The sequence below is a fragment of the Monodelphis domestica genome, chromosome 6 (assembly GCF_027887165.1).
Source record: "Monodelphis domestica isolate mMonDom1 chromosome 6, mMonDom1.pri, whole genome shotgun sequence".
Lineage (NCBI taxonomy): Eukaryota > Metazoa > Chordata > Mammalia > Didelphimorphia > Didelphidae > Monodelphis > Monodelphis domestica.
This window is the reverse complement of record NC_077232.1, coordinates 173,308,119-173,335,522: the sequence shown is the minus strand read 5'-3', so window position 1 is coordinate 173,335,522 and position 27,404 is coordinate 173,308,119. Positions and strand designations below refer to the sequence as shown.

Sequence of the window (27,404 nt, the reverse complement as noted above, 5' to 3'; positions counted from 1 at the left end):
CCTATAATTGAATTTTTCTTAGAAATGAATGTTTTAGACTATCAATATGATATTTCTTAATATTAATAGCATGGTTTATTTATAACCTCCCTTATGTAGAACCAGCTAGTGTTTCTGCAAAGATTCTTTTTTTCCACTATTAAGTATTTCTGAATTATATTAAAACTTCTGTTATAGGTTTAAAATTTTCCTTAATAAATATATTGTGTTCAAATAAAATACTTTTTTTGTTTACATATTCCTTCACCCAGCTGCTTTGGCAAGATTGAGTGTCTTTTACAAAAAAGAATTTTTAAATATGACAATTTTTCCCTTTGCTTTTTCTTCTTGTAGCCTGGTGTATTCACTCAGTTGCTGACTGCTGCTGAAGAGCGGTGGTGGCTTTGGATCATTTATACCTTGACAGCAGGGCTGCCTTTAGTACTGATTACTTTATTTTGCTGGCCAAGAAAGGTAACACAACAGGATTTCTTTTCATGGTTTTTTCAGTGTTCAGAGTTTCTGTTGGCTAAACAAATGGCTCATTTAATTAGTAAACTAAACTTTCCGAAATATTTTAATGATACTTCATTATTGGTGTGACATACTAATTGCTCATTGTAATGAGATTAACTTATGTTAACCACCACAGAAAAAAGATGAAGATGCAGAATACAAAAAAACTGGTATACATAAGCCACAAACAAAGGGAGCACTAGAACAAGAAGTGAAAGAGGAGAAGGCAGCCCTAGAAAATGTTGCAGACCTAGAAGAGGAAAAAGAAAATCAAGATGATGGTGAAATGGAAAAAGGTATGATGGCAGTGATATTTAGATAGATATTTGGGAGACACTCATATAAAAAGGTGAGCGCTCTCTGGTAAGTACTAGTTTTCGTATTAGTTATAATGACTAATTCAGATATATAGGTCCACCTTAGCTCAAGGCCCAAAGCCAGTGCCAAAGGAGGGACACATCTCTAAAAGCAATTCTAGACATAGTCTGACAGGCCTTTCCATTGGTTTTGGTGATGCATAGTTAGTGAAGTCCCAATTGCTGATGTTGACCCCTTCTTGCCCCATCCATTACTTCTTGTGCCACAGTTCATCAGCATGGTCCTGAAGAACAGATGGCAAAGAAACAGAAGATACTGTTTGACTTTACATTAAAGAACTTAAGAGTTCAGCAGCAGCATCTCTTAGAAGATTATGGGGAAATGCATAATGAATATCTTCAAATATTTCTGAGGATCATTTACTGAGAGCTGAAGGGTATGTTAGAGGCTGTTTAATCCAACAGATAAGAAAATGAGATTCAGAGAGATCTAAGTTACCTAATGACAAGTTACAGGTCACACAGAGCTAGAGGGTATCAGAGGCACATTTGAACCCAGAATCCCTTATCCAAAATTAGCACACTTTTCATTGTAGCACTTTGAAAGGCTATAATGTGAAAAACTGCTTTTACAATTTCTGGCTCCACATGGCAGATTTAGGACCTCTGAGTAGAAGTTACAGAGACATTAAGGAAGTAGAAAGAAGTGTAAGAAATTACTTCCTAATAGTGCTAATAAGTAGATTCTCTATCAGTTCCAAGATGCTAGGTAACAATTTAAGAATATTATAGCAAGGATTAATGACTAGGGTAGGGTTTGGATTAGGTGATATTTAGAATCCCAAATGTAAATGTAGTGGGTGCCAAGTAGCCACCCACCACTTGAAGTAACTAGATGACAGATAACTGCTTCAGATGCCCACCAAAATATCCATTGCACAGAACAAGATTTCCACTCTTAAAGGATTGCTGAAATTTCTTTCCTACCTTCTCTCTTCCAAACTAGTCCAGCTGAAGATGTCAAATCTGAACTAAATCCTAGGTTTGATTGTTCCTCCACACTAGACAGTTCTGAGTATTAATAATTTGAAGGAACTCTTTTGAGGTGTGCTCTATCTAGTTCAAATTGTGAATATCAAATCGACCTCAATGCCAAAAAGGTGGTTTAAACTCCAAATGACCTGTCAGGTTTTTGTTAGAAGACTATTTTTGGAAAACTCTGGCATCCCTTGAGATTATAGACATATATTATATAAATAATACTTATATAATAGAGATTCCATATAATTTATTTTCTGAGAGAGATATAGGAATACAAATATAAAATTAAAAAATGATATCTTACTAAATTTATGTTCATCTGTGCCCTGAGGGACTTCTTTTGTTTGTTTTGATGTGAGATTTTTAGTAGATCTTGAAAATAGAAAGATATTAAAGAGGAATTAATTGATTTCATCATTGTCTGCTATGCTTATATATTGAAATGATCCAGAATTAGGATAAAAGAAATAGCAAATTACTTAAAGACCAAGTAAATATAGAGCAAGTATGCATTTTATTCCTCTAGGAAGGTAATCACATTTTAGCACACAAGAGGAATGTTCAAAATTTCACTTCTGAATCCAAATAAGATGTGTTCTTTTCTATTTAATTGATACACTACTTATAGTTGTCCTTTATATGCCTCAAGAAAAAGATATGAATATGGAGTTGGATCTTGAATTTTGTGTTTTCAAGTGGATTTTTGCCTTATTTAGGAATGACAGAAATACATGGTATAGATAATGCAATACTGGATTCTAAGAATCACTGGATTCTAATTCCTATTTTTAGTTTTTTCTTTTGGATGAGCCTAAATATCTTTTTGCTATCCTAATGTGGAAAATTAATATTAAAAATACTTACCCTGTCTAAAAGGGTTTATATGAAGATTATGTGGTGAAATTAATTTGAAGGCTTTGAATGGACTTTGTAGATTATAGCTATTAAATTGTTCCTGTGTGGAAGAACAGCCTTACGTTTTGCTCATCCCCAATTCACCTTTCTTATATAATACATAGTTGATATAAAGTACAAGACTTTTAGACAACTCACACATCCTCTAGTGCTTTAGAAATCAAAATAGGTTTTTAGAAGACTGAAATTGTATATCTGTGTAGAGAAAGAGAAACTGTGTAGCTTATTATTGCTTTAAATATATTGCAACCTGTTCATATGTTATTTGAAAGCAAATTTGGACTCATTTGTCTTAGAGCCTTCTAAGACATAGGTATTGAAGTGTGTTTGAAATACTGGGTTATACCCAGTTATTACCAGCATCATGGATCCAGAAACAGAGGACTAGTGTTTGGATTACTTTTATTTGTGTAAGGCCCCTTTCACCCCCTAATGATGCTTAGTGGGCTTTTTGTTTTGTGGTCCTTTTTGCCACATTGGGGAAGAAAAGTAGGTAGTACTGTATTTTTGCTTTGAACTACCAGCATATGTCCACAAATGTGGTCTCCTCAATCCTTCTGGTGATGGTAATCCTTACTTGGTTATATCTGTAGAAGAGAGATTGGTGGATTTTATGTTGAATGTCTGAAATAATAGAGTGCATAGAAGAGCATAAGTGACTAGTAACTGGAGAGAAAGCACGAGAAATCAAAAGGAAGGGGCAATATATTATCATGACATGAAAAAAGAGTAGACACATTTGTCTTGAGTTATTGTCAAGAAGAGGAATAATGGATCCTGAACAACCCAGAGGGATCTGTGAGAAAGAACACTATTCACATTCAGAGGAAAAACTGTGGGAGTAGAAACACAGAAGAAAAACAACTGCTTGATTACATGGGTTGAGGGGATATGACTGGGGATGTAGATTCTAAATGAAAACCCTGGTGCAAACATCAACAGTATGGAAATAGGTTCTGATCAAGGACACATGTAATATCCAGTGAAATTGCGTGTCAACAAAGGGAAGGGCAGGGGGAGGGGAGGGAGGGATAGAATATGATTTTTGTAACCAAGGAATAATGTTTGAAATTGACTAAATAAAATTTAAAAAAAGAAAAGGAATAATGGTTTCTCTACAAACATCAACTTTTCACACGATATATAGGTTGAATACTCAACACTTTGATATGATATTTTGGTCTCTTCCTTAAAAAGTTATCTACTGGGTCATCTTTCACTATTTTCTTCATGAGTTTTTTATTTTATGTTTATGTGTCCTTTTATAGCATGAGGAATCTGGAAATATATATTACATGAAAGCACTAACTTAACCTGTATCAGTTTCTTTACCACCTTAGGGAGGAGAATGGAAGAGAGAATCTGAATCATAAAATGTCTGAAAATAACTGTCAAAAATTATGTCTACATATAATTGGGGGAAAAAGTTAAATAGAAAAAGAAAGAAGTCTGTTATTTTCAAAACTGAAATAAAGTTATCTGCTACCATATGAATTATTTATTTCAAATTTTATGACAAAAGACAATATTTACCAAAATGAGTTATATTACAATTAACACAGGAACTTTTTGAATGGAAGGATTTGTTGTATTCTTTATAATATCCTTTTGTATTTTTGGTAATTTTCAATAACATAGCTCTGAATTTACAAAGTGAAACATTTCTGTGACTTCTCTATTCTAGAGGAAGAAGATGAGACTGAAGAAAAGAGTGAAGGAGAAAATGAAACTATAGAAGGGCAAGAAGAAGGCAATAAATCTGGATCAGAAGATGAGGTGAATTCTCTTAACTAGAAAGGAACTAGTTTCAATTTGATATGGTCAAAGATGCTTATGTCAGTTTTCCATCTCACTTTCTCTTAACAGCATTACAACCCTTAGGATTGTCATGAATTTGTTTTTAAGGAAGTTAGGAAAATAATAACATTTAATATTATCTTCATTCCCAATGCAATCGTTATTGATGGATTAATTATTGATGGATTAATCCTAAAGATGCCATTTGAACTATATCCATTTTTCAATTAGTAGAATTGTACTAGAGGACATAAAGGGTATCATTCCTTGTAAAAAAATTTTTAAACCCTTACCTTCTGTCTTGGAGTCAATACTATATATTGGCTCCAAGGCAGAAGAGTGGTAAGGGCTAGGCAATGGGGGTCAAGTGACTTGCCCAGGGTCACACATCTGGAAAGTGTCTGAGGCCCAGATTTAAACCTGGGACCTCCCATCTCTAGGCCTGACTCTCAGTCTACTGGGCAACTCAGCTGCCCCTCCTTGTAAATTTTTAAAATGTTCTTGATATTTGGAAATCATTTCCCTCTAATGACAGCTGTGAAAATAAGTTGTTCTTTAATATAAAGTTAATGTTTTAATGGCATAAATAAATGTTTATTGATCACTTACTTTGTGTCCATAGCACTGAGCTGGATGTTCACACACCTTTTTATATAAGATTTTGTCCCAAGAATTTTTAGTTTCATGTTCATTTTGTGTGGTGGTGTTGTGGAAAGACCCGTGGACTTGAGTGAGGAGAGACCTGCCCCCACCACCGAGTAGCAGTATAACCATAGACAAGTCATCTAATCTTTCTTGAATTTAATTTTCTATTTCATAAAATGTCGATATAATCCTTATTTAGATTTTACAGGGTTAGGAGGATCAGAGGGATAATTAATATAAATAAGTATTTTATTTATAATATCAGCTATTATTTACTAATACACTTGATAATGATTTGAGATGAATTTCATATTTCTTTTATTGAAATGTAATTTTTCAATACTTTAAAGTATTAAAAAAGATAACTTCTGGCTGGGATTGGGATTTTGAGGGGAGGAATTGCCTTTTTAAGGGATGTCACAAATTATGCAGGTCATAATTCTGAATAAAATTACACCTTAAAAGAATACTCTCTCAAGGTAAGAGATGGAAAGAACTATAAGATAAGCTGTTTCCTATTGTGTTAGTGGGTATAGTCATATATAATCAATCATAGTGGACATCCGAGTCACGTGGTGATAGAAATAAGGACTGGACCTGTCATTCCATTGGCATTGATGGATCTTCTGGTGAGGAAGCTCCCTTTGCCAATGTAGACTGGAACCTTGACAACTGCCCAGGTTGGGGTGGCAAGCCCAGAAGCGCCAGAAGCTGCCCCTCTGTGCCATGCTGCCTCTGGAAGATCAGAAGCATAGAGCTGGACTCTGAGAATCCAACAAGTGTGCCCTTGTCATTCTGTAGGTTAAGAGGCGAGTATTTGCACAAGGTCAGACAGCTAGTAAGTGCCCGCTGGGCTTTGAGCCCAGGTGCTTCTAATGCCAAATCTGCTGCCTCTTCTCTCTACCTCCTTTAGCTTAAAATCATATTCAATTTACTGTTATCTTTATCCTGCCTAAAGGATGACTTAATGAAAAATAGTCTTTTGGGTGGCAGCTAGATGGCTGAAGTGGGTAGAAAGCAGGCCTGAAGATGGGAGGTCCTGGGTGCAGATCTGGCCTCAGATACATCCTAAGCTGTGTGACCTTGGGCAAGTTACTTGTTTTCCATTGCCTAGCCCTTACCCCTCTTCTACCCTGGAACCAATTTGTATTGATTCTAAGATGGAAGGTAGGGGTTTTAAAAAAGAAAGAAAACCAATCTTTCCCCCCATCTTTCAGTATCATATAGCTTCCATTCATATTTGTGGTAATTAAAAAGTGAATCAACATAGTGGTCTAATAGCAAAGTTTCCTGTTTGTAAGACTAGCTCTGTTCCCTTTATCAATTTAATAAGCACTGGCCAAGTACCTATTATATTAGCCATCACTGTGCTGGATTCTGGGGATAGAAAAACGAAAACAAAATTCTGCCCTCACGATGCTTGTTAGGTTAGGGCCAATGTGAGAAATGTATAAGACTTGATGGAGACCATGAAGAGACTGGGGAGGGCTCTATGTATTTGAAAAGAGAGAAAACCAGAGAAGACTTCACAGAGAATTTAGCACTTGAGCTGAGCTGTAAGGCATTAAATTAAGGAATCTTAAAGGTGGACTGGGGAGGGGAGTGCATGCCAAGTAAAAGGGACAACTGAGTATACAGACACAGGAGGTGTCTGCCAAGTTCTGTGGAATAGCTAGGAAAAGCCACTTTCACTAGAAACTAAAGTGGAATAGAATAGTATGTGAAATCAGTGTAAGGAGAACAGGAGTCTTTGCTATTGTGACGAGTCCTTCTCCTGCCTTTTGTTTCCCACAAGAGCCTGTAGGATCAGCAGCTAGGTGGTGCATCAGTAGAGAGCTGGTCCTAATTCATAAGTGGCCCCAGATACTTGCTAGCTATGTGACCCTGGGCAAGTCATTTCACTTCCTTGTCTTAGTTTCCTTAACTGTAAAATGGAAATAATACACATACCTCTTGGAGATGTGGTGAGGATCATAAAATGTTTAGCACAGTACCTAGCACAAAAGTGCTATATAAATGTTAGCAATTATTATTTCTAATGTTTTTCCAAGGCTTCTTTGAGCATCAGGACAATTTCTGTGGTTTGGTCTCAGCCACATAGTAGTAATAAGATGGGAAATAGGCAGATGGAAATGGGATGTTTTTCTCTGATCCAGAAAAAGATTCCAAACAGTTTGACTGATTAGGAGAAGGAACAGAAAAGATAAAACTTTGTCAGGTGTGATAAGACCCACTACATGGAAGGCAAAGAAGATAGTCATTAACTAACCCCTATTATATCTCATTCTCAAAAAGCTATAACACTTCTCTGAGAATAGCAAACAGTAAGAGACAACTGTAGTAGACAGCAGTTGGAGCTATGGTGTCAGTTATTTGTGGAAGAAAACCAAACCAATGAAAAGCACTATAACGTTTGTAGGAATGGCAGTGCTACATGGAGCTAGTTAGTTCAGTGGTGGCATAGAAGTGTACAAAAAGAGGTGCCTGGCCAAGAAGAAACAAGGAACAGAGCCTTTGTGGAAAGGGGGGAGAGAAGATGACATAATGTGGAGCTATGAGATTGGTACCTGGAGGGGTGGGTATAAAAGATGCAATGAATCATTGATCCCTGCTTTGGGGAACAAAGCTGGATTTGCCCCTTATTTACTGAAGTCCTTCTCCAAGGTGGTACTGGAAATCAGTAGATCCTGCTGTTTGGGGAAGTAGGGCTGTTGACACATACAGAAGGGTTCTCTAAGTACTTTGAATCAAAAAGGCTGTTCTTAGAGAAGATAGGGCACACCAGAGGTTAAAGTAGCTTGATTTTAGTGAAATACATAAGGCAAGGAAAGTCATAGGTTGGAGTCAGATTGAAGGAAGAGAGGGCTGACCTGAGGAGTTCACGTTTTAAGTGGTGGGGAGCCACTGAAAGTTTTTGCACAGGGAACCAACAGGAGCAGAAACAATTTAGAATTGGAAAAAACCTGGGAGATTATGAAGACCAAGTCCCTCCATTTGTACATAAGGAAACAAAGGTGTGTAGAGAGGAAATAGGTCATCACATTTTAGGAAACTTAATTTTACCTGTTCTTCTGAAATGGTGAATCAGATTGTAATAAGGTTCTAGTATATTCAGTTTTAAATGCGTCAGGGGTTTCAGTGTGGGATGTTTTCTAGATCTATTTCGATGACCAAGAGATGCAAGGTTGGCTCCTTTACGTACATGATCTTACTTGACTCTGGGAGTTACAGGAATTATTTTTACATGAGTGATGCCTTCTCACTCTTCATCTTTGACCTCCCTTGCATTTGATAGTCTGTGTTCCTGGCTAGGTGCTGCTCTCTGGGTTTTTATGACACTGCTCTCTCTTTAACATGTCTGATTGCCTCCTCTCTTGTGCTCTCTTTTGGGATGACTTCACCCACTCCTTTGTATTGTTACAGAACGACTCCCAGTTCCTGTTTGTGCACATTCTCTCTCTCCCCTCCCTCCCTCTTATGCCTCTTTCCCCGATCCTTTTCCTCTCTTGTGGTCACCCATCAGTCATGTTTCAGTTGTGTCCAACTTTGTGACCATATTTGGAGTTTTCTTGAGGAAACTGAGACAAACACGATGAAGTGACTTGCCCAGGTCACACAGCTAGTAAGTGTCTGAGGCCAGACTTTAATTCAGGGATGAGTCCTCCTGCCTCCAGGCATCCACCATATGTGGGACATCGTAATTTGGATGCCCTGAAACTATCTCAAATCAGCTTGCTTGAAGAGGGCACCTTCTCTTCCATCCTTCCACACGCTTTGGGACTTTTCCTATTGACTTGACTTCAGGAAGCTCATTATTGGGATAATCTTATCATCCTATAAGATTTCATGCCTGGGTTGTCTACTTTACTACTAGCCCCTACTTCTGACAGGAGGGTAGGTAGGATCTTGGATTCTAATCCTTCATTTAAGGAGAGAGGACCGTCAAATACCTCATTTCTCACCTGGCTACCTTACTTGGCGACTTCTCTGACTGACTTGACCACGTCTGAAATTGTATGCCCCAACTGCAAGGACTGGGTCGGTTGGTTGGTTGTTTTTGCACAGTAGGGCTCCTCCTTCTGCCAGAGATACTCTGCAGGACCTTCCGTGGATGGCGGAAACCTCAGACAGAAGCGAGCATTTGCTGACCCCAGGTAGAACGTGGTTTTCTACGCATACACAATAAATTTAATTGATGTTAAATGCACAGTAGACCTCACCAACATTAAATAAAGTTCACTGTGTAGTACTGTTCAGTACTGTACTCTCTGGAGGTGTATGGCTGTGCAAGGAGGAGGCTACCGTATTTGTATTCCCAGCACCTGGCACAGTGCCTCTTGATGTTGATGGATTGATTGATCCTCTCTTCCTTCCCCCATACCTCCAGGCACAGGTAAGTTCTGGTCAGGTCTGTCTGCAAAGCGGCGCTCCTTCATCCTCGTCCCTCTTCTCACCCAGGTACTCCTAGGGGGTGGCCTTTTGTACCTGAGCCCTTGCACTGTGATGGACTCGAGGCTGTTAACATGAGTGATTGGCAAAAGTCAGACTCAGAAAGGGGAGGTCTCGACATGTGATGCCCAGTTGACTGCCCTTGGGGTTAAAGAAAACTGCTGTTTGGCATTTAACATCCTTCATCTTCCGCTCCTGCCTACCTTCCCAGCATGCATGCGTGCGCACACTCTCTCTGTTTCTGATAAAAGTAAATGCACAGTAAGACATCACCAACATTACATACAGTAATAATACATGTGTGTGTAGATAATGTCTGTGTATACACAGAGACTACATGTGTGTGTGTGGATCTAGATCTCTCTATAGCTATCTGTGTCCCTTGCACATCATGACTTTCCCCATTGAACTTTCGATAGGTCATGGGCCAACATAAGAAATTAAATGGGAATTTTGGGGGAGTTTTGTGGAAGCCACAGATAACACATGAAGGCCAGCAGATGACACAGAAAAAATCTAGAAACTCAGAAATTCATAAAATATATGTATAGTAAAAATATCAACATATTTTTTCTTTTAATACTATAAATAGGGGGCAGCTGGTAGCTCAGTATTGAGAACCAAGCCTAGAGACGGGAGGTCCAAGGTTTAAATGTGGCCTCGGACACTTCCCAGCTGTGTGACCCTGGGCAAGTCACTTGACCCCCATTGCCTAGCCCTTACCACTCTTCTACCTTGGAGCCAATACACAGTATTGACTCCAAGACAGAAGGTAAGGGTTTAAAAAAATATACTATAAATATACAAAAAATTTGAATTAAAATAATCAGAAAGTGACTTTGTGAAAAGAACACAAAAGCCAGCAGGTGACATACAAAGACTACCAACGTAGAGATAACTTAACATTGACCTACATATAGCCTATGCCCAGATACTTAACTAAGATTTTACAGTAAAGTACTGTACCTTAAAGAAAAAGAAAAATTCAACCTCTGGTGTGAAGGGAGGGTCAAAACATTTTACCTGGATTTTCCAGATTTCTGGGGCATTGCATCCCCTAATCTCCCTTGATGTGGAAGGGATACCCATATATGTTTTAAATATTCAGACATACATAGAGATTCAGGAGGAACAATAGCTTAAGGAGATGACAGGGTTAAATGAAAGTTGTTTTCTTAAAGGAATGAGGGCTACCTGAGCATTTTTAAAGTTGGCAGCAAATGTACCAGTAAGAAGGAAAAGATGAGAGGTAGAGTGACAGAATGTATGTGAGAAAAATAGATGGGGCCTACTTCCAGTGCAGTCAGAAAGTCTTGGGTTAAAGGGTACAAGAAGAAGTTTCTCCTGACAAGGGGGGCGACCACCTATTTTTCTGAGACTTAAGCAGAAGAAAAGAGGACAGCTGAAGGTGTTCAGAGATGGTGGTGTGCAGCAGCAGATCCTGGTGATGGAGGCAGCTCAGGACTGTTTCCTCAGTAAAGCAGGGAGCAAGGTCATCTGGTAAGGGGAAAGGCTGATGGGGTGAGGAGTTTTTGCTTAGAACTTGGATGATCATAGATGAATGAAAAAGTTTTCATGCCATGATGAGGGCACAATTAAGATAATAATATGAATTCATAGCCAACTTATTAGTTACTCTATTTTCATGATCAACTTTGGCAGCTCATAAATTGCAGAGGATAAAGTAGATTGTAGAGAAGATCCAGTGTTGAGATAAAATTTTGATCTCTTATTTCTGTAAAAAGGAACAGTGTTGGGGACAGCTAGGGAACTAGTGAATTGAAAGCCAATCCCAGAGATGGGAGATCTCGGGTTCAAATCTGGCCTCGGATACTTGCTAGCTGTGTGACCCTGGGCAAGTCACTTAACCTCCATTGTCTAGCTCTTTCAGCTCTTCTGCCTTGGATCCAATATATACTATTGATGCTAAGGCAGAAGGTAGGGGTTACAAAAAAAAAAAGAAATAGCTTTAAAACTCTCGCCCTGTGATTTAAGACTAGTTTATAAATTATGAAAGGGTAGAAAATGGAAAAAAGACCAAACCAGAAACTTGATGAAGATAAGCATATTGGTCTTTCCTGTGCTATCATAATTCTATTCATTTGTTTATTCAACAAGCATTTGTTAAAGTACCTCCTATGTTTAAAGCACTTTGGTAAGTTGAGGGGCTCCCTGAAGAACTTTACATTCTACTGTTAGAAATGTGCTGAATAAAACAGAAAATGAATTTTAAATTGATGGGATACTCTGTATCTGAAGTCAATCAGCACGCATTGATTAAATACTTACTAAAGTACCAAGACTACAAAGACAAAGGTGAAATAGACCCTGCCTTCAAAGGACTTACAGCATATACATATAAAATTAATTAACAAAAGTTATTTAATAATTGGGAGCATTAGGAAAGTTTTCATGAAATTATGCTTGAGTTGAATCTTGAGGGAAACTTGGAAAGGATTCTAGGAAGCAAAGGTAAATTGGGGTTGCATTCTATGAATGGAAGATGGTCAGTGCAAAGGCACAGAGACTGGAAATGGATTGTTAGGTGTGTCTTAACAGCAAGTCATCCAGCATGGATGGAAAGCAGAACACAAGGAGAGGAATAGTGGGAGAAGCTGGAAAGGCAGGATGAGGCCAGATGGTGAAGTCATAAATGTCAAATAGTAGTGGCGTTGTAGGTGCTACTGTAGGCAATAGAGGGTGAATGGAGTGCGTTAGCCATGGGATGACATGATTTGTGAGAATCCCTTTGGCAGCTGCGTGGAGAAGGCATTGGAGTGGAGGCAGAGACCAAAGAGCTTCGAAGCTCTTCTGATTGGGCATTCAGCACGTGGTGAGGGCCTGACCTAGAATGTGGCTGCATGTGGGGAGGAGAATGACAAGACCAGCCGGGAAGTTGGCTGGACAAAGGCAGGCAGGCACCAGGCTGATCTGAGGAGGGAGAGCTGAAAGGGTGAAGGTGGCTCCAGGCAAGGGAGAGACCTAATTCTGGAACAGAGACACTGACCTCTTGGCACATCGAGGATAGTCAAGATATCTGGGGAGCTAGTCCAAGGCTGGAGTTAGAGACAAGATAAGCAGGGTGACACTAAGTCTTAGGCCAGCTGATGATGGTAAAGGAAGACCTTTCAGAAAGTCCAAGGATAGCCGATAACTCTGAGCTAAGTCAGTTTCATGGTCACTGGTGCTGCCCTTCAGCTGGGTTTACTTTTCAGTCACCACAAAAAATTTTTGGTTTGTTGGGTCATTCTGTAGATTGGAGCAAATCAAGGTAATTAGCATGTTTTATTTTCACAAGATCTAGGAGTTAGGCATATAGACTAACAGAAATTGGCTGCATTGTTTGTTATTGGTCATAATAAACATTAATAATCCACAGAAGGTAGTACCTAAATAAGGTTGTTAAAATTTAGTGCTTAGATGCCTTTATAGCTGTATCATTCACAAGAAAGTGTTCAGAAACAGAAGTACTAATATACATTTTTTTTTCTTAGATGAAAGAAGCGGATGAAAGTACAGGGTCTGGAGACGGGCCAGTAAAATCAGTACGTAAAAGAAGAGTAAGAAAAGACTGAAATCCTTCCAATATTTTTTAGTTCCTGAAGGAAATATTTGACATGCCAGCATGGATATACCAATCACTGGACTTGACTCTTTCTCTACCTCCTGCTTCCAATAGCCAGCCTCTTTATTCTTCTTTATTCTTAAATTTCCTTTAGTTTTCCTCTTGAGGAAGAACACTACTTGTGAAGTTGTCTGGTGTTTTCATTTAGAATAAAAGAAAAATGGCAAGTTAAATAACAGATTTAAGAGCAGTAATATCATTAGAGTTTACTTAGTTTAAGTCATTTGGAGATCATTTTAGTTCTTTAAAATGTGTGTGGGGAATGAATTTGTTGCAATTTCTCCATTGCAATTGGATAAATCAATTTTTGCATTTTCCTTTTAATGAAAATGGCTAACTTACAGTAGAGCAAATCAAACAGAAGTGGGATAGTTTTTTGTTGTACAGAACTAAATGCAATAAAGTTTTTTTTGTGGTTGTATTTGGTTCTCAACAATTTAAAATATTTGTACATGGCTTTATCTAGTTTGTGTCAGTTTATAGTTATGGTCAGTTGTTAACAAAAGATTTGATTAAATAAATTACTTACGTAGTAATTTAAGAGGTGCTCTGTTGACAGACATTGACTTGTCTGAGTGTCATTCCTGGAATCACTGGTTACTGGTGCAACATATTTTACATTTGAATGAAAAGATGTTAAATTTTATTAAAATGGTGTACAGATTATAATTTTTAAAACTTTTATAGTTCTGAGCCAGAATGGCCTACTCCTGTTAGGAAACAATTTGCTAAATGTACATTGCCCTTAAAATAGAAATGAAAATAAATATTTTTCTTTACATTTTAGCCTTTTTAACAGATAAAATTATTGTGGGAGAGAGGCTTTTGAAAATTTCTGTTTAGCTGGTCATTTAAGATATTGACTGAAAAAAATGTCAGTTATAACGATAAAGAGTTTGTCTACTCCCTTTTCTCATAGGATTTCAAATCCCTTTTGTACCCTGACAGTGTCCCCTGAAAACAGGAAGGGGCATGTATTTTATTACCATTTTAACATGTCTAAAACTATAGTTATTTGTTCAAGGTCACATACTAGCTAATTAGTATTAAAAATGTCTTTTTATAACCAGTTCAGGACCTTTTGCTTTCACCTGGTTGACATTTGTTTCAAAGGAACCAGCCACACTTTTTCAACAAAACAATTTGTCCAAAGGACCTCCGCATACCCTTTATTTTGGGATTCCTTCATGTTTCCCATGAATTTCATTTTTGTATACTTGTAATTCTATTAATAGAAACCTACTTTTCCCTTAGTGAGCCAGCCATTTGTTTCAGAATAGGTTGAAAATAATTGTCAAACACTGAACTAATTGATGGTGATACTTAGTGTTGATACAGAATCTCAGCAAAAGATGATAATGTATAGTCAGCCTCAAGGATTTGAAAGGCCTTTTCCCAAATTAATTAATGCTCTGGATTTTCTCCACAGTGTGTTTGACAAATTAGGCATCATGAAGAATTGTAAATGAGAATCTATTTCAAAAAGTGAACTTTGGAAACTTAAGGAATTCATTCACATTCAAATTTTGTGGAAGCCCTTTTACTGATGCACATGCCTCATGTATGTTCTTTGTTTTAGAAGTTTCACTAAATTTGATCTCCCTGATTTGTAACAGACCTGCTCCAATTACAATTTTTGGTCAACCTAATGGGCATATGGTAGACGGTTGGAGAGAAAATTCTGATTAGGTTTAAGATTACATACCAGTTCTATTGCAATGTAGTAAACACAGGCCAAGTGGCTTCATTTCATAACTACATTTTGCTTTTCTTTCTTTTTAATAGCCTTTAAATGAAGGCTTTTTAACTTGACAAAGATAAGTTGTAGCTACTTATCCTTGAATTCTTTTAAGAATAGCCTTTTTAATTCATTTAAAGATTGAATTTCACCACGTTATAATCTCATGTGCTATTTGTTAGTCTTTAGGGGAAGCAGATTTTACGTTTAGGAAGCTTACTTACAAAATTAAGTTACCATAGCATTTGTGTTCAGTTTTTATATCTCTTTCAAGCTGTGTTTGAGAAAATAGCCAAAAATTACATTCCTATAGATTGGAACATCATTAATACAGAAACACTAAAAACTAACACGCTTCCCTTTCACCCTACTGAACTAGTACACATTGAAGTTTGGGAAGTAGGCTATTTAAGAATTTCCTCTTCATACACAAACATAATCCTTTTTTTTCCTCCTTTATGCCACTGTGGGATTTAATTGGCTTTTCTTAGGTCCTAGGCCCTGCCTACTATTTTAGCACCAACTTCTTACTGGATTCTTTCTACTTACATTTAATAGGTGTCAGCTCAGCTATCATAACCAGAAAATGTTTTGTAGTGCATTATTGATTGTAGGGTTCTTGTAAACTTTTATGTTTAATGTAAATTAGTTATACCTGTGAAGAAAATTTAGCCAAAGACAAACCCATTACATGAGTATAGATACACCTTTCATTTTAGATGTTGTGACAAACAATAAAGGGAAATTGCTCTTTCCATTAAAGACAATTGTTTCTAGAAAATTTTGTTGTTAAAAAACAAATTAGATTCTCAGATCTATAACCTGTCTAAAAATTTGCATCACAGATAAACTAGAAGAATATGTATAAACAAAGCCCACATAATAAAGGTGTAGTTACCAAGTTAAAAGTTAATTGTTTTATTAGTGTTGAGGAGGTTGCAGTGTTCTACTAGTGAAATATAAGCTGGCAGCATCTGGTTACAACTACAATTGAGGTAACTCCAGTCAGGTGAAGGATACCTGAGGTGTGTGGCATATACTGGACATTTTAGAGAGAAAACTACATACACATTTTGACCATATTAAATCACACAAAATCAAAAAAAAAAAAGCTTTTATTTAACAGAAATTCAGAATTGCAATACAATTTTAAATGTTCATAAATTACATAAAAGGTCACAAATGGGATGCAAAATGTTTACTTTCACTACTCTCTCTATATATATCTGTTTGTATACACACACACACAACACACACACAGCTACAAGCATTTTGTCTAATTTCATATCCATACAAAAACATAAGATTATTCCTTGATTAAAAGTGGCTCTAGTCTAATAAAGCCATTATAACTGACAATAGTGGGTCTCTTTCCCATTGCCATAACGAAAATATTTTTACATTTAATTCTCAATAGATATTCAGATTCCCATGCTAAGTGGAATCTGTACTGGAATTAAAAAAATTTTTTTTTTTTACCAAAACATGCCTAAAACCCAAATAGTTGGGTTTGGAGATAATTAGGGCATTCAAAAATTTATAATTGTACTACAAGCAAAACTGCCATTTTAAGCATGTAATACTGATAAACTCAAGATTTTTTGCAAATGTTACTCTTTCTAGACACTGGAATCCTTGAAGATTGACATTTGGCCAATGGTTAGTCAAGTTTAAATTACTTACTATTACCCCACTTTATTCCAAATGACAACCCAAAGAAACTAGATATTAAATAGCAAATTGGATCGATTCAGAGTTCACATGTTTACAGGTTGCTCATATATTTTTGAGATGTAACCTGGAATTATTTTTGTGAAATTTATTCCTATTTTGAAATACACATTAATTTCTCATAGCAAATGAAGGTTCCAAAGAGTAATCTTTTTTTTTTCCCATACCATTTGTCCGTCATCTTCAGTTTTTCAGGGGCAAGCCAACAGATCTAACTCACCAAATTATACTATACGTCTCAGTTGAGAAAACCTTTTATTTTAAACACTTAAAGTTTGGGTGATTCTTGTATTTAAATAGGTTAGTTAAGTGACCAAATTTTAGGGTAAATTGATGGTGAGAACAAAAGAGATACAATGGGAAGAGGCACAAGATGGTTGGCAAGTTAAGATAAAGCTATACATTTTAGAATATGATTTTGGTCACTTTTCCACAAAATGGAAATTATTTTGCTAACTTATTTTAAGTTTTAAGTGATTCTGTAACGAGTCAGCTGTTTACTTAACCCTGCAAATGAAATCCAATATGACAAAACATCCATCTTCAAGTTTTATTAACAAATATATGCAATTCTAATTATAAAATCTCTACAATACATTTGCACATTTTCAAAGTCTATCATATACATAAAGTCACTGGTAACCTCAAATTATGTTAGTGCTCTCAACTCTGCCTACATCTGCCATATATTCCAAAGTACTCAATGAAGCCACAAACTAATGGGTATGTTGTTTTGTTGTTGTTGTTTTTTTTTAACTTTTAAAGAGCCTATGCAGATTAAAAAGGAGAAAAACAAGCAAGCCCAGCAGCAATACTAAGAAGTAAAACAGGGACCAACTCCTTACTTCCTTTTGCTCTTTGTGTCAGTTGTCTGGAAAACACTAGAAGCAGACATAAGATTTTCTATATATTGTCCAAGAACTTGGTTTTCTGATTTCAGTTTCAGATTCTCTTCCTTCACTGCATCCACTCGTGCAGAAAGATCTATTCAAAAAATTTTAAAGCAGCAATAAATTGCTTGAAACATTTACATTATTTCATGTAAACTAGTCAATAAATGCTCCATAGGTTTCATTGTGATCAATTATCCTGTTTTCTGACTCATTCAACTTGATCCTAGAGAAAAAGGAAAAGCTGACAAAATACTTAATTATCTTATTGACAGCAAAATGAGTTTTTAGGAAAGAAAATACATTTGCTAACCTAAAAAAATCATGCTATTTTGGCAGGTTGTGTTTTATTGAGACTGCCTGTTAACAGGGCATACTACAAAAAAGTTGTTTTCTCGCCTTTGTAACATTCTGCAAAGTTTTTTATTTGCAGATAGAAAAATGTTCACCAATAAATGGTCATGATGTTCAGATAGGCCAATAATGTCTTAGAAAATAGTGCAATATTATAGTAAAATCAATTCTAGTTTATTCAAGTCATACTGCTTTTTGACAAACATATCTTTTCCCATTTTGCCACAATAAACATATTTTACATTAATTCTCAATAGATGAATACCTCAATAGATTCCTATTCTCAGCAGATCCTGCATGGTATGCTTGAAATCCCAACAGTTGAGTTTATAGGAAAGTTACAGAAGAAGTGTTAAATTTAAAAAAAAACCCATGGATTTAAATTCTAGCTCAGTCACTTTCTACTTATGTGATCAAAGGTAGTCACTTCAATCTCTGAACTTCAGTTTCCTTATTCATAAAGTGGGGTAAATGATTTTTGCACTACAAACTACCTCACAAATAGCTACTATGCGATGAGTAATGTTTCCTCCTTTCTGTCATATAGTTCACATCTACAGGGTGGTGCAGAATAGAGAAACTGGCCTGAGAGATAGGAAGGCCTAGGTACAAATCAACTAATCTCTCAGTGTCCCAAACAAGTTAAAAAAAAAATCCTTACATTCTATTTCAGTAACAACTCTAAGAAGGGAAATGGCTAGACAAACAAGGTTGAGTGACTTGCCCAAGGTCACATAGCTAGGAAGTGTCTGAGGCTAGATTTGAACCCAGGTCTTCCTAATTCCTGGTACTAACCTGCAAATTATAGGTTCAATTCCGATCCCTAGGGTCACCTCATCTGGAAACCATATCAAGTTTCCCTAATAACCAGCCATATAAACTTCAAAGGTGCCATTGATCATATATTCAAATTAATATGAATTCTACTCAAAAAACTTATTAAATATGTCCTGTGTATCATCTTTATCTTTTAGATGCTTAGTTGGCAGAATGGCTGAGAAAATGGACATATGGTGATGTCTAATTTTCCCCAATAATTTTCCTAGGAAAAGCATACACAGGTGTTAGTGAAAATACCTCTCTTACAGACCCTGAGAGCTACTAATGCAAAGAATATGAAATGGGGAATATTTACTGAGTAGAATTTTTAAAAATCCCGATACTACAAGATACTCAATCCAACAAAAGTTGACATTGAATTCACAAAGTATTTTAAATATATACTTTCCTGTAAGCCTCCAAATAACCCTGTTAGGCACTACAGGTAGCATTTTATCTCCATATTTGGGATCAAGACACTGAAGCTGACTCACCCCTGGTCACTTAACTATTAACAGTCAAAGGTGAATTTTTAGGTCCAATTTTTCATGCCTCTCTTTTCATTATACTTTATTACCTTTCCATACTTCTTTAGGAGATATATAATTTTCCCTCTCCCCAAATAGCTAACACTGTCTTGGGAAGGGAATCAAAGTAAGCAATGCATCCAATGACAGTTTGTTAAATAATCTTTTGGGGGTAGTTTTTTTTAAAGGTATTCTCCTAATCTATAAAAGACCAATGAATCTGTTGACTGAACTTCATTCAAGAAAATTATAATGTGAAAGTTTCAAACCTTCAAGTGTGTGCTGCAGTTCCAACACCTGATTAATAAGTCGTGTTTTCTCTTCTAATTCCACCTGATTTTCAGCCTCAACAGCTGTGATTAAAAAAAACAAAAGCCAAAGTTAAGACGATGGTGGCTTTGGAGCAAAACTGTCCATTAAACAATGAACCAGGATAAAAATAGTAGCCATACCATCCATGTCAGCATTCATCATCTTAGGATATAAACTTTCTCTTGAATATCGTGTCCTTGATAAATATTCTGCAAAAGGGGGAAAAAGGGTAAAGTTTATTTGTGAATTCACTTTATTTGTGAAAAGACATGGTTGGTTTGGTTATTGTATCATATGAACACATAAGAGGCAGCCTGGCATAATGAAAAAGCTGGCCTCAGAGTCGGGAAGTCTTACCTCTGTGAGGGTGAGCAAGTTGTTTTAACTTCTTATTGTTTGTGGACTAAATAGATTAAAATGTAATTCGCAAAAGTTTAACAAAGTTAAATAAAAACATAATAAAACAGATTACAGATGCAGCCCACAATGACCTATGTACAATTTAGCTGCCACCATCACTCCTCTAGACAATTTTCTCAAGGTTCACAGAAGCTGCTATCTTCCTGGGTAGATGGAATTTACTCATATGGGAATTCACTATACCAATGAATATCCCATCAGATGACCAAACAAAGGTCCTTTCACTCTTGAGTATGGGTTGTTTCTGTATAAATGCCTGAACAAATGAGGGGAAGAAAGGGGGAAATAAAGTTTGTTTTGAGCTAAATAACTGCTTTTTAAAAATATCCAGTTGCAGAAAAATATCTGCTGAATCTTCTGCAAAGACTACAAAGTTTAAATCTATACCCAAGACTGACTGGTTTGAATGTTTTGGTTCAAACTAGTATGCTACATCTGAAATACTCAACAAAAAGCATCTATTACATGCTTAGAATGAAGCAAGGCACTAGGGATACAAGATTAAAATAATAGACAGTCTTTACTGTGAAGAAGCTTACATTCTACTTATCTATCATTCTGTGGAAAGAACTAATTTTTTATACAGCACAACACTTTCCTCCCAAGAACCTTGTGAGGTAGGTAGCTAAGTATTGTTTTAGGAACAGTATTTTTTTAATGTAAATCTTTTACCTTGCAGGTACCTGATTTAATTAAGCACTTCTATCTCCAACCCAAACATGGCAAAAAAAAAATTGGAAATACTTCTAATAAGTTCAAGTACTAACAAATAGGAAAAGTGTGACAAATGCATGTATAGAAACACATTTATATGTATATATAGTACATGCATATTTGTAGGAATTTACCCATTTAAAGAAGATGCTATTAAATGTATATTCCCTATAGTATTACCAATTATGCAATTAAAATACACTACAAATTGCCTAATGTCATAAACTGACTCCAATTTTCCTGTCATTTGACCAGATATACAGTATGTTAACAGTTGCCACTTGCCTATTTTTTCCAAGATCCTCTCAGGGTCAGTTTATACCCAAAAAAGGGTACGAATTATACAATAATAACGGGTTATGGGTTATCAATTCTATCAAAAACAGCCTTTCCCCTTCCTATTCTCCTATATTGTCCAAACGACCCTACTACTCTAAGACCAAGTCTAACTTCTGAATTTGTATTCTTAAGGCAGAGATTGGGATCATTACCAATAAGAAGCTTGAGGGTCTGCAGTATCATTGGACACTCAATGGGCACATTTCCAACAAGGTACAAGCCACCATTGTTCCTTCCCAATCTCTTGGCCAGGAAAGAACAAAGCAGCAAAGAATCATCCATCTTAAGACCCTTGGAAGATTTCTCGGCAATAGAAGGCTGCCGCTTGGCCATTATCATCACTGTCATACTTTTAACAAATATTACTTCAATAGAGTGGGAGGCAGGAATGTGTGCTGCAAATGTGTAATACAAGTAGTGCTCTTGTATGTGGGTTTAAAACTAAAACTCGATGGGGGAGGGGATGTGCATTATATTTATCTTTATTTTTCTAGTATAAAGTTAAAATTAGGCATGTAATAAGCACAGAATGATTTAAGCACCTCCATCTCCAACCTAAGCACAGCAACCCCCCCCCAATTTAGAACATTCTTTTTAGTAACGAATGTGAAAATGTATGAACTATACACAAATGTACGTGTGTATAAGCATATCAGTTTGCAGGACATGCTAGATACATGGGAAAGTTGCCATGGAAGGAAAATGAGCCTTAACTTACAAGGCCCTACCATCCCCTCAAGCTTTCTCTTTGGGTTTTCTGGATATTCTCCCTGACCTTCTCCTGCCTGTTCCTTATCTCCTGACCATTCTTTATCAGTCTTTCTGCCTCCAGTCTCTTTCCTCTCTAATTTGCCTCCATGCAGCTGCCAAACTGATGTTATTAAAGTACAAGTCTGAAACCATGTGATCTTTCCTCTAAAGTTCTAGTGGCACTCAGCTGCCTTTATGATAAATATAAAGCCCTTTACAATCTGGCTCCAGCCTACCTTTCTAGAATACTGTACATTACTCTCCTTTATATATACTCTGTGGGAGCCAACTGGTCTACTTGATGTTCCTATAAAAATCATTTGGATTTTTCATCTCCCTGATTTTGAACAGTCTATAATATTACTTCTGTAATGAGACTATCCTAGTCTCCTTATCTTACCAAGAAACTAATTGGTATGTATTTCATACTTCCTTATCTGTGTTCATGTTGTTTTTCGCTCGTTGAAAACAAAAATGGTTTCTTTTTTTCTCAGCTCTTAGCACAGGGCTTGGTGAGTTTGTTGCATTAATTTACTCAATTAATACTGTTTAATACTCTAATACGGTTTTACCACAGATTATTTAAATAGGAAAATTCCAACAAACTGGTGTCAAAAAAATGTTTCCAAACAGAAATGCAAGGCACTGTACTAAGCAGTGTGGGTACAAAGAAAGGCAAACAAAACAGTTCCTGCTCTCAAGGATCTCAATTCACAAAGAAGGCACAACTGTCACAAAGTAGGGTATTTTTATGGCAGTCATCTTTGTTGTTAAGACTGGGCCAGAACATTTGGGTTCTATGACAAGGGATTAATATAGAATCTTCTGCAGTGATCTTTTGTGACATGATTCAGATTACAAAGATTGGGTAACCTGCCTACCTTTTTATTCATGATAAGCTTATTTTCAAAATGATGTATGACTATCTTGGCCAAAAATCCAGTTTTTGTGGGTGCAGATTTTCAGCAATGATCATCAACACCCAGAGTGATAAATTACTCATCGCTACAGGCCTAATTCTTCCTTCATTCTAACATATAAACAGGAAATTTAGTCTGAGATAGATTTCAGATCAATTTACCTAAAATCTAGGGAGATGTCATTCTAAGATGAATTAGGAGTTTCTGGATCTATCCCAGGCTATTAAATTTAGGCCTACTACCTATAGTAGGAACCCTCCTATATAGCTCTGAATTCCCTGATCAGTTCTGGAACTGGACTGGTCTTCTCTAATCCTTCTAGTAAGGGATAAAGACCTTCTACAGATTTTCTCAATCATAACTATTAAGCCCACTTTCTGCCAATCCTAGGCACCAGATAATAACTGATAATCAAATTAGCTTTGGTAACAGAAGATGCTGAACATGAATTCAAGTGGAGAGAGAAAAAGCACTAATATAATCTATTTTTGACACTAATTTCAATTCCCTATCTCCCCATAAATTTCACAGCTAAAGACTGACCTCGCCCCCTTTTTAAAACCTTTACCTTGTGTATTAGAATCAATACTATATATATTGGTTCTAAGGCAGAAAAGTGGTAAATGCTAGGCAACTGGGGTTAAATGACTTGCCCACAAGTCACAAAGCTAGGAAGTGTCTGGGGTCAAATTTGAACCCAGGATCTCCTATCTGAGAGCCTGGCTCTCAATTCACTGAGACACCTAGCTGCCTCAAAACCATATATTCTAGCTGCCCTGACTCCTTCTGAAAACATAATTTATACCATATTTTCCAGGACCACCAAATCTTTTTATCTTTAAAGCACTATAAACTTCCTAAACACTGCTACCAAAGGAAAGGCTAAAGCTAAAATACTCATGGTCACAAATTCACATATTAGTATGTTTCTCACTGATTACATCTATAATGACTTCATTTTACTCCCAACTATTGCCATACTTCCCTTTATTTAAATTCACTTTATTTATATACTCCATCCTCATCTGTCATAATCGCTTACAAGGCATGTTAAGCCATTATCTGGTCCATAATCATTTTATGAGAAAGTAAGAGGTCCTGGGAAAAGAACCGATTTGCCTAACGCCACCCAATTAGTTATGTAATAGAGCCTGGCTTTAATTAATCTATGTCTCTTGACTCAGTTCAGTGCCTTTTCTGCCACACCATGCTCTTTCATTTATAGGCAGAAGATATTGGCACAAATTCTAATATAGGTCCAATACATATTTGCCTGAAAATTTATATGTGCCTGTTTCTGGCTTATTTTCCCCTTCAAATGTAAAATGAATACACATATTTGCCCTCCTTTTAAGCTTCCTCATCTTTATTGTTAACCTTTCTCTCTAAACAGCTTCTGTTGGCTTCCCTCGGGTCAGGCTTTTCTTGTGGTTCTAGTTTCAAATTTCAATCAGGGCAAAGCAGAGTTGTTGAGTTCATCAAAAGTGGCCCCCACTATGTCAGTAGTATCGTTTATATATCTATATAGTTTATAGTAGATTTAAACCCCAAGGGCCTTTAATCTAGTCAACCCAACCCCACCCCACTCCCCATGTTGCAAATGAAGGGGAAAAAACCAACCTCAGTGATTTGCTTAAGTTGAGGACTTGAACTTTGGTCCCCTACTTCAAATGCCAAGTCATTTGCAAGAGCTCTAAAGTTAGGGGCTCTGAATGCTAATGAATACACTGTTATCAATACACAATCTTGATTTCATAGGATCACAAAGCCTTAGAGCTGGAAGGGCCTTTAGAAATTATCCATTCAAGGGGACAGCTCGGTGGCTCAGTGGATGGTGAGCCAGGCCTAGAGATAGGAGGCCCTGGATTCAAATGTGACCTCGGATACTTCCTAGCAGTACTCTGGGCAAGTCACAACTCCCATTGTCTAGCCCTTACCACTCTTCTGCCTTGGGACCAATAAACACTGTATTGATTCTCTAAAATGGAAGATATGGGTTTAAAAATAAAATCTAGTATACCCTCCTTATTTTATAGATAACAAACCAGAACAATGAGCCTAAGGATAGATAAGGCAGCCATCCTATCTCTGACACAAAGTAACCAAGCCGCTGGATGATCAAAAAATAGTGCTGGCTTTGGAATCAGTAAGATCAGACTTCAAATCCGACCTCTTAAACTTGCCTCCCGCAACTGTAAAATAGGGCTAACAGCAGCACCTTCCTTCCGCGGGTGTTGTAAGGTTTATATAAGATAGCTGTAAAGAGCCTGACATAGCAGGAGCTTAATCGAACTGTTTTGTTTTTGCTTTCCCCTTCCTTCCCTTCCCGGCAAGTCATTTAAACTGAATGCCTCAGATTATTGGGTTACAGAGCAGATGCACATCTGCATGGGTGACAACTGTTTCCTACCACACAGGAGGGGTGCATCGTGGTCCTGGCGATCAAAAGAAACCCTCTTAAAGCGCTCCATGACCTGTCGCATGCTCTAGACCCTGGTTACCCCCATTCCTCCTCACCACCACAGCCCGTGCAGGTATAGTTCTCCATACAGGCAGGACCTATTCTCCCCCATTTTACAGATGAGGAGAATGAGGCCTAGGACAGCATTTTCCGCCTGCAAAAGTCTCAGGAGCCCTTTCCCGGCCCGGCTGGGGGCAGTCACAGGCAGTCTCGCCACCTCCGCCTCCCCGTCCCGATGCCCCTCCCCCGACGCCGGGGGGTGGGGGGCTCAAGCGCTTCTCTCCACCCCGTGGCTGTCCAGGGGCCCTCGGCCCTTTCCCCCGCCCCTCGCCTCCCTCCTGAGCCTGCCCCACCCGGCTCTACTCCAGCGGCTCTCGTCAGCCGGGTTTGCAAAGTCAGTCCCCGCGGCCGTCAGCACACCGTCCAGGGGACTACCCCCGGCTGGGCCTCACCTGCCGCCGGAGGCGCCCGGAGGGGGAGTGATCACACGATACCGAGGTCAGGAGCCCAAGCCCGGAGCCCAACAACTGATGCCAACGGCCCCGCCTCCGCCGCCACTGAGCATGCGCCTAGGTACGGTCGCTCGCCGGGATTTCTCCTCCTCTCTCGGTTCCCCTCCCTGGATTTCCAAGTAGATGCAAAGCCTACGCCGGTCAGCCTCTGCGCCTGCGCTTTGTCCGCCTGCCGCTCCCCCACCACCTGCGGTCGCTCTCTCTCTAGTTCCGGAGGCTTCTTCTGCGCGGGGTCACCTCCCAAAGGGGGAAGGAGGAGGAAAGAGTAGAGGACCACGCCGAAGTCGGCCAATCAGGAGAGAGAATAGTTGAGGGGCGGGGTGCGCCCTCGGAGATTCGCTCCCTGAGAACTGGGCCGGTCCAAGGCTTAGGAGCCCGAGTCCAGGGATTTAGGAGAGTCGAAATGACATATTTGATAGAAATGAAGCTCCGGCCCGCCTTTAAGATCTGATCGTGTAATTCACCCGGAACCTGTCTTCTCCTTTTGGGCGCTTTCCCACTACCTGTGAGAGCAGGGTGCGGCTTCTGGCAAATGAAGTCGGTTCAGCATCCGGGGGCCGATTCTATGAATGCTGGAAGCCACATTGGGTCTTAGGAGATGAGTTTGTTTGCATCGACTGCCAGATGGTTTGCTATGTCCTCTTGGCTCAAAAGACCGGCGCCTCCGAATCCCGGAGTTCTCCCCTCAAGGTCTTTCCAGTCCTGGTCTAGAGGGATTCATCCTAGTCAAGGAATGGGTGGGGCAGAGCAGAACAACCACAATGATCCTAAATTTAGGCCGCAATGGACTTTATTTTTAATTTTTAAAATTTATTTAGAATATTTTTCAATAATTACATGGTTCATATATTTTCCCTCCCCTCTTCCCTTCCCCCTCCCGGAGCTGAAGAGCAATTCTACTGGGTTATACATGTATTATTGTTCAAAACCTATTTCCATATTATTCATATTTGCAATAAGAGTGATCTTTTGAAGCCCAAACCCCAATCATAGCCCTATCGAATCATGTGATCCACGATGTACTTTAAAGGGCACCGGAACCGACCTCCCAGAGTAGAAGAAACAGGCTGAAAGGGGTAGAGGAACATACCCTAATTCAGGCAAGTTTTATGAGTAGCAAAAACGCAGGGCCTCTCACTGAAGTTCCAATACTTTCCCCAATCCTCTTATTTTTCCTGAGGAGGAAACAGCAGGATTCTCTTGAAGTGTCAAGAGATATGACCCTTATTTTCTTGACTCCAAGAGGGACCATGTAGCCACTGTATCTGCAGTTCACTTCAAAGATCTCATGGGGTTCCCCAGCCCCTTTCAGGAAGTTCATGAGGTCAGAATTATTTTCATAATAATAGAAATGTGTATTAATTTCTAATATGATAAATATCCATTAGTATAAGCCACACACACACACAAAAAAGCTGCTAGGGGTGTTCTCAATAATTTTTATGAAAAGAGGTCCTGGAACAACAACAAAAAAAAAAGTATATCTACTGCACTATACCATGCTGCCTCTCATTCTCATTTTATAAATGAAGGAACTAAGACTCAGAGTATGCATTTTGCCAAGTTAGTAAATGTGGGGAATTGGAAGTTAACAGTCAGCTACGTGGCACAATGGATAATGAAATGGACCTGC

At 38.0% G+C, this 27,404-nt stretch overlaps 2 protein-coding genes across 6 annotated transcripts in view; one reads left to right on the top strand and one right to left on the bottom strand.

The window, feature by feature from the left end:
* The window catches only part of CLGN (calmegin), a 79,738-nt gene extending 65,892 nt beyond the window's left edge, over nucleotides 1-13,846 (top strand). The window contains exons 12-15 of the mRNA XM_007496300.3: nucleotides 334-453; nucleotides 632-791; nucleotides 4,453-4,544; nucleotides 13,154-13,846. Of these exons, the coding sequence (XP_007496362.1) occupies nucleotides 334-453; nucleotides 632-791; nucleotides 4,453-4,544; nucleotides 13,154-13,234 (453 nt within the window). The 3' untranslated portion in view covers nucleotides 13,235-13,846. The remainder of the gene's footprint in view (nucleotides 1-333; nucleotides 454-631; nucleotides 792-4,452; nucleotides 4,545-13,153) is intronic.
* Nucleotides 13,847-16,122: 2,276 nt separating this feature from the next.
* SCOC (short coiled-coil protein) overlaps nucleotides 16,123-27,404 on the bottom strand; it is a 59,627-nt gene continuing 48,345 nt past the window's right edge. The window contains exons 1-4 of one of the 5 annotated variants that reach the window (XM_056802720.1): nucleotides 25,712-25,849; nucleotides 19,796-19,864; nucleotides 19,613-19,696; nucleotides 16,123-17,737 (exon numbers count right to left, since the gene is read on the bottom strand). In XM_056802720.1, coding sequence (XP_056658698.1) covers nucleotides 17,595-17,737; nucleotides 19,613-19,696; nucleotides 19,796-19,817 — 249 coding nt within the window. In that variant the 5' untranslated portion in view covers nucleotides 19,818-19,864; nucleotides 25,712-25,849 and the 3' untranslated portion in view covers nucleotides 16,123-17,594. Of the gene's footprint in view, nucleotides 17,738-19,612; nucleotides 19,697-19,795; nucleotides 19,865-25,208; nucleotides 25,569-25,612; nucleotides 25,691-25,711; nucleotides 25,850-27,404 lie in introns of those variants that run through there. The other 4 variants (XM_056802722.1, XM_007496303.3, XM_007496302.3 and 1 more) reach the window with 4 other exon arrangements.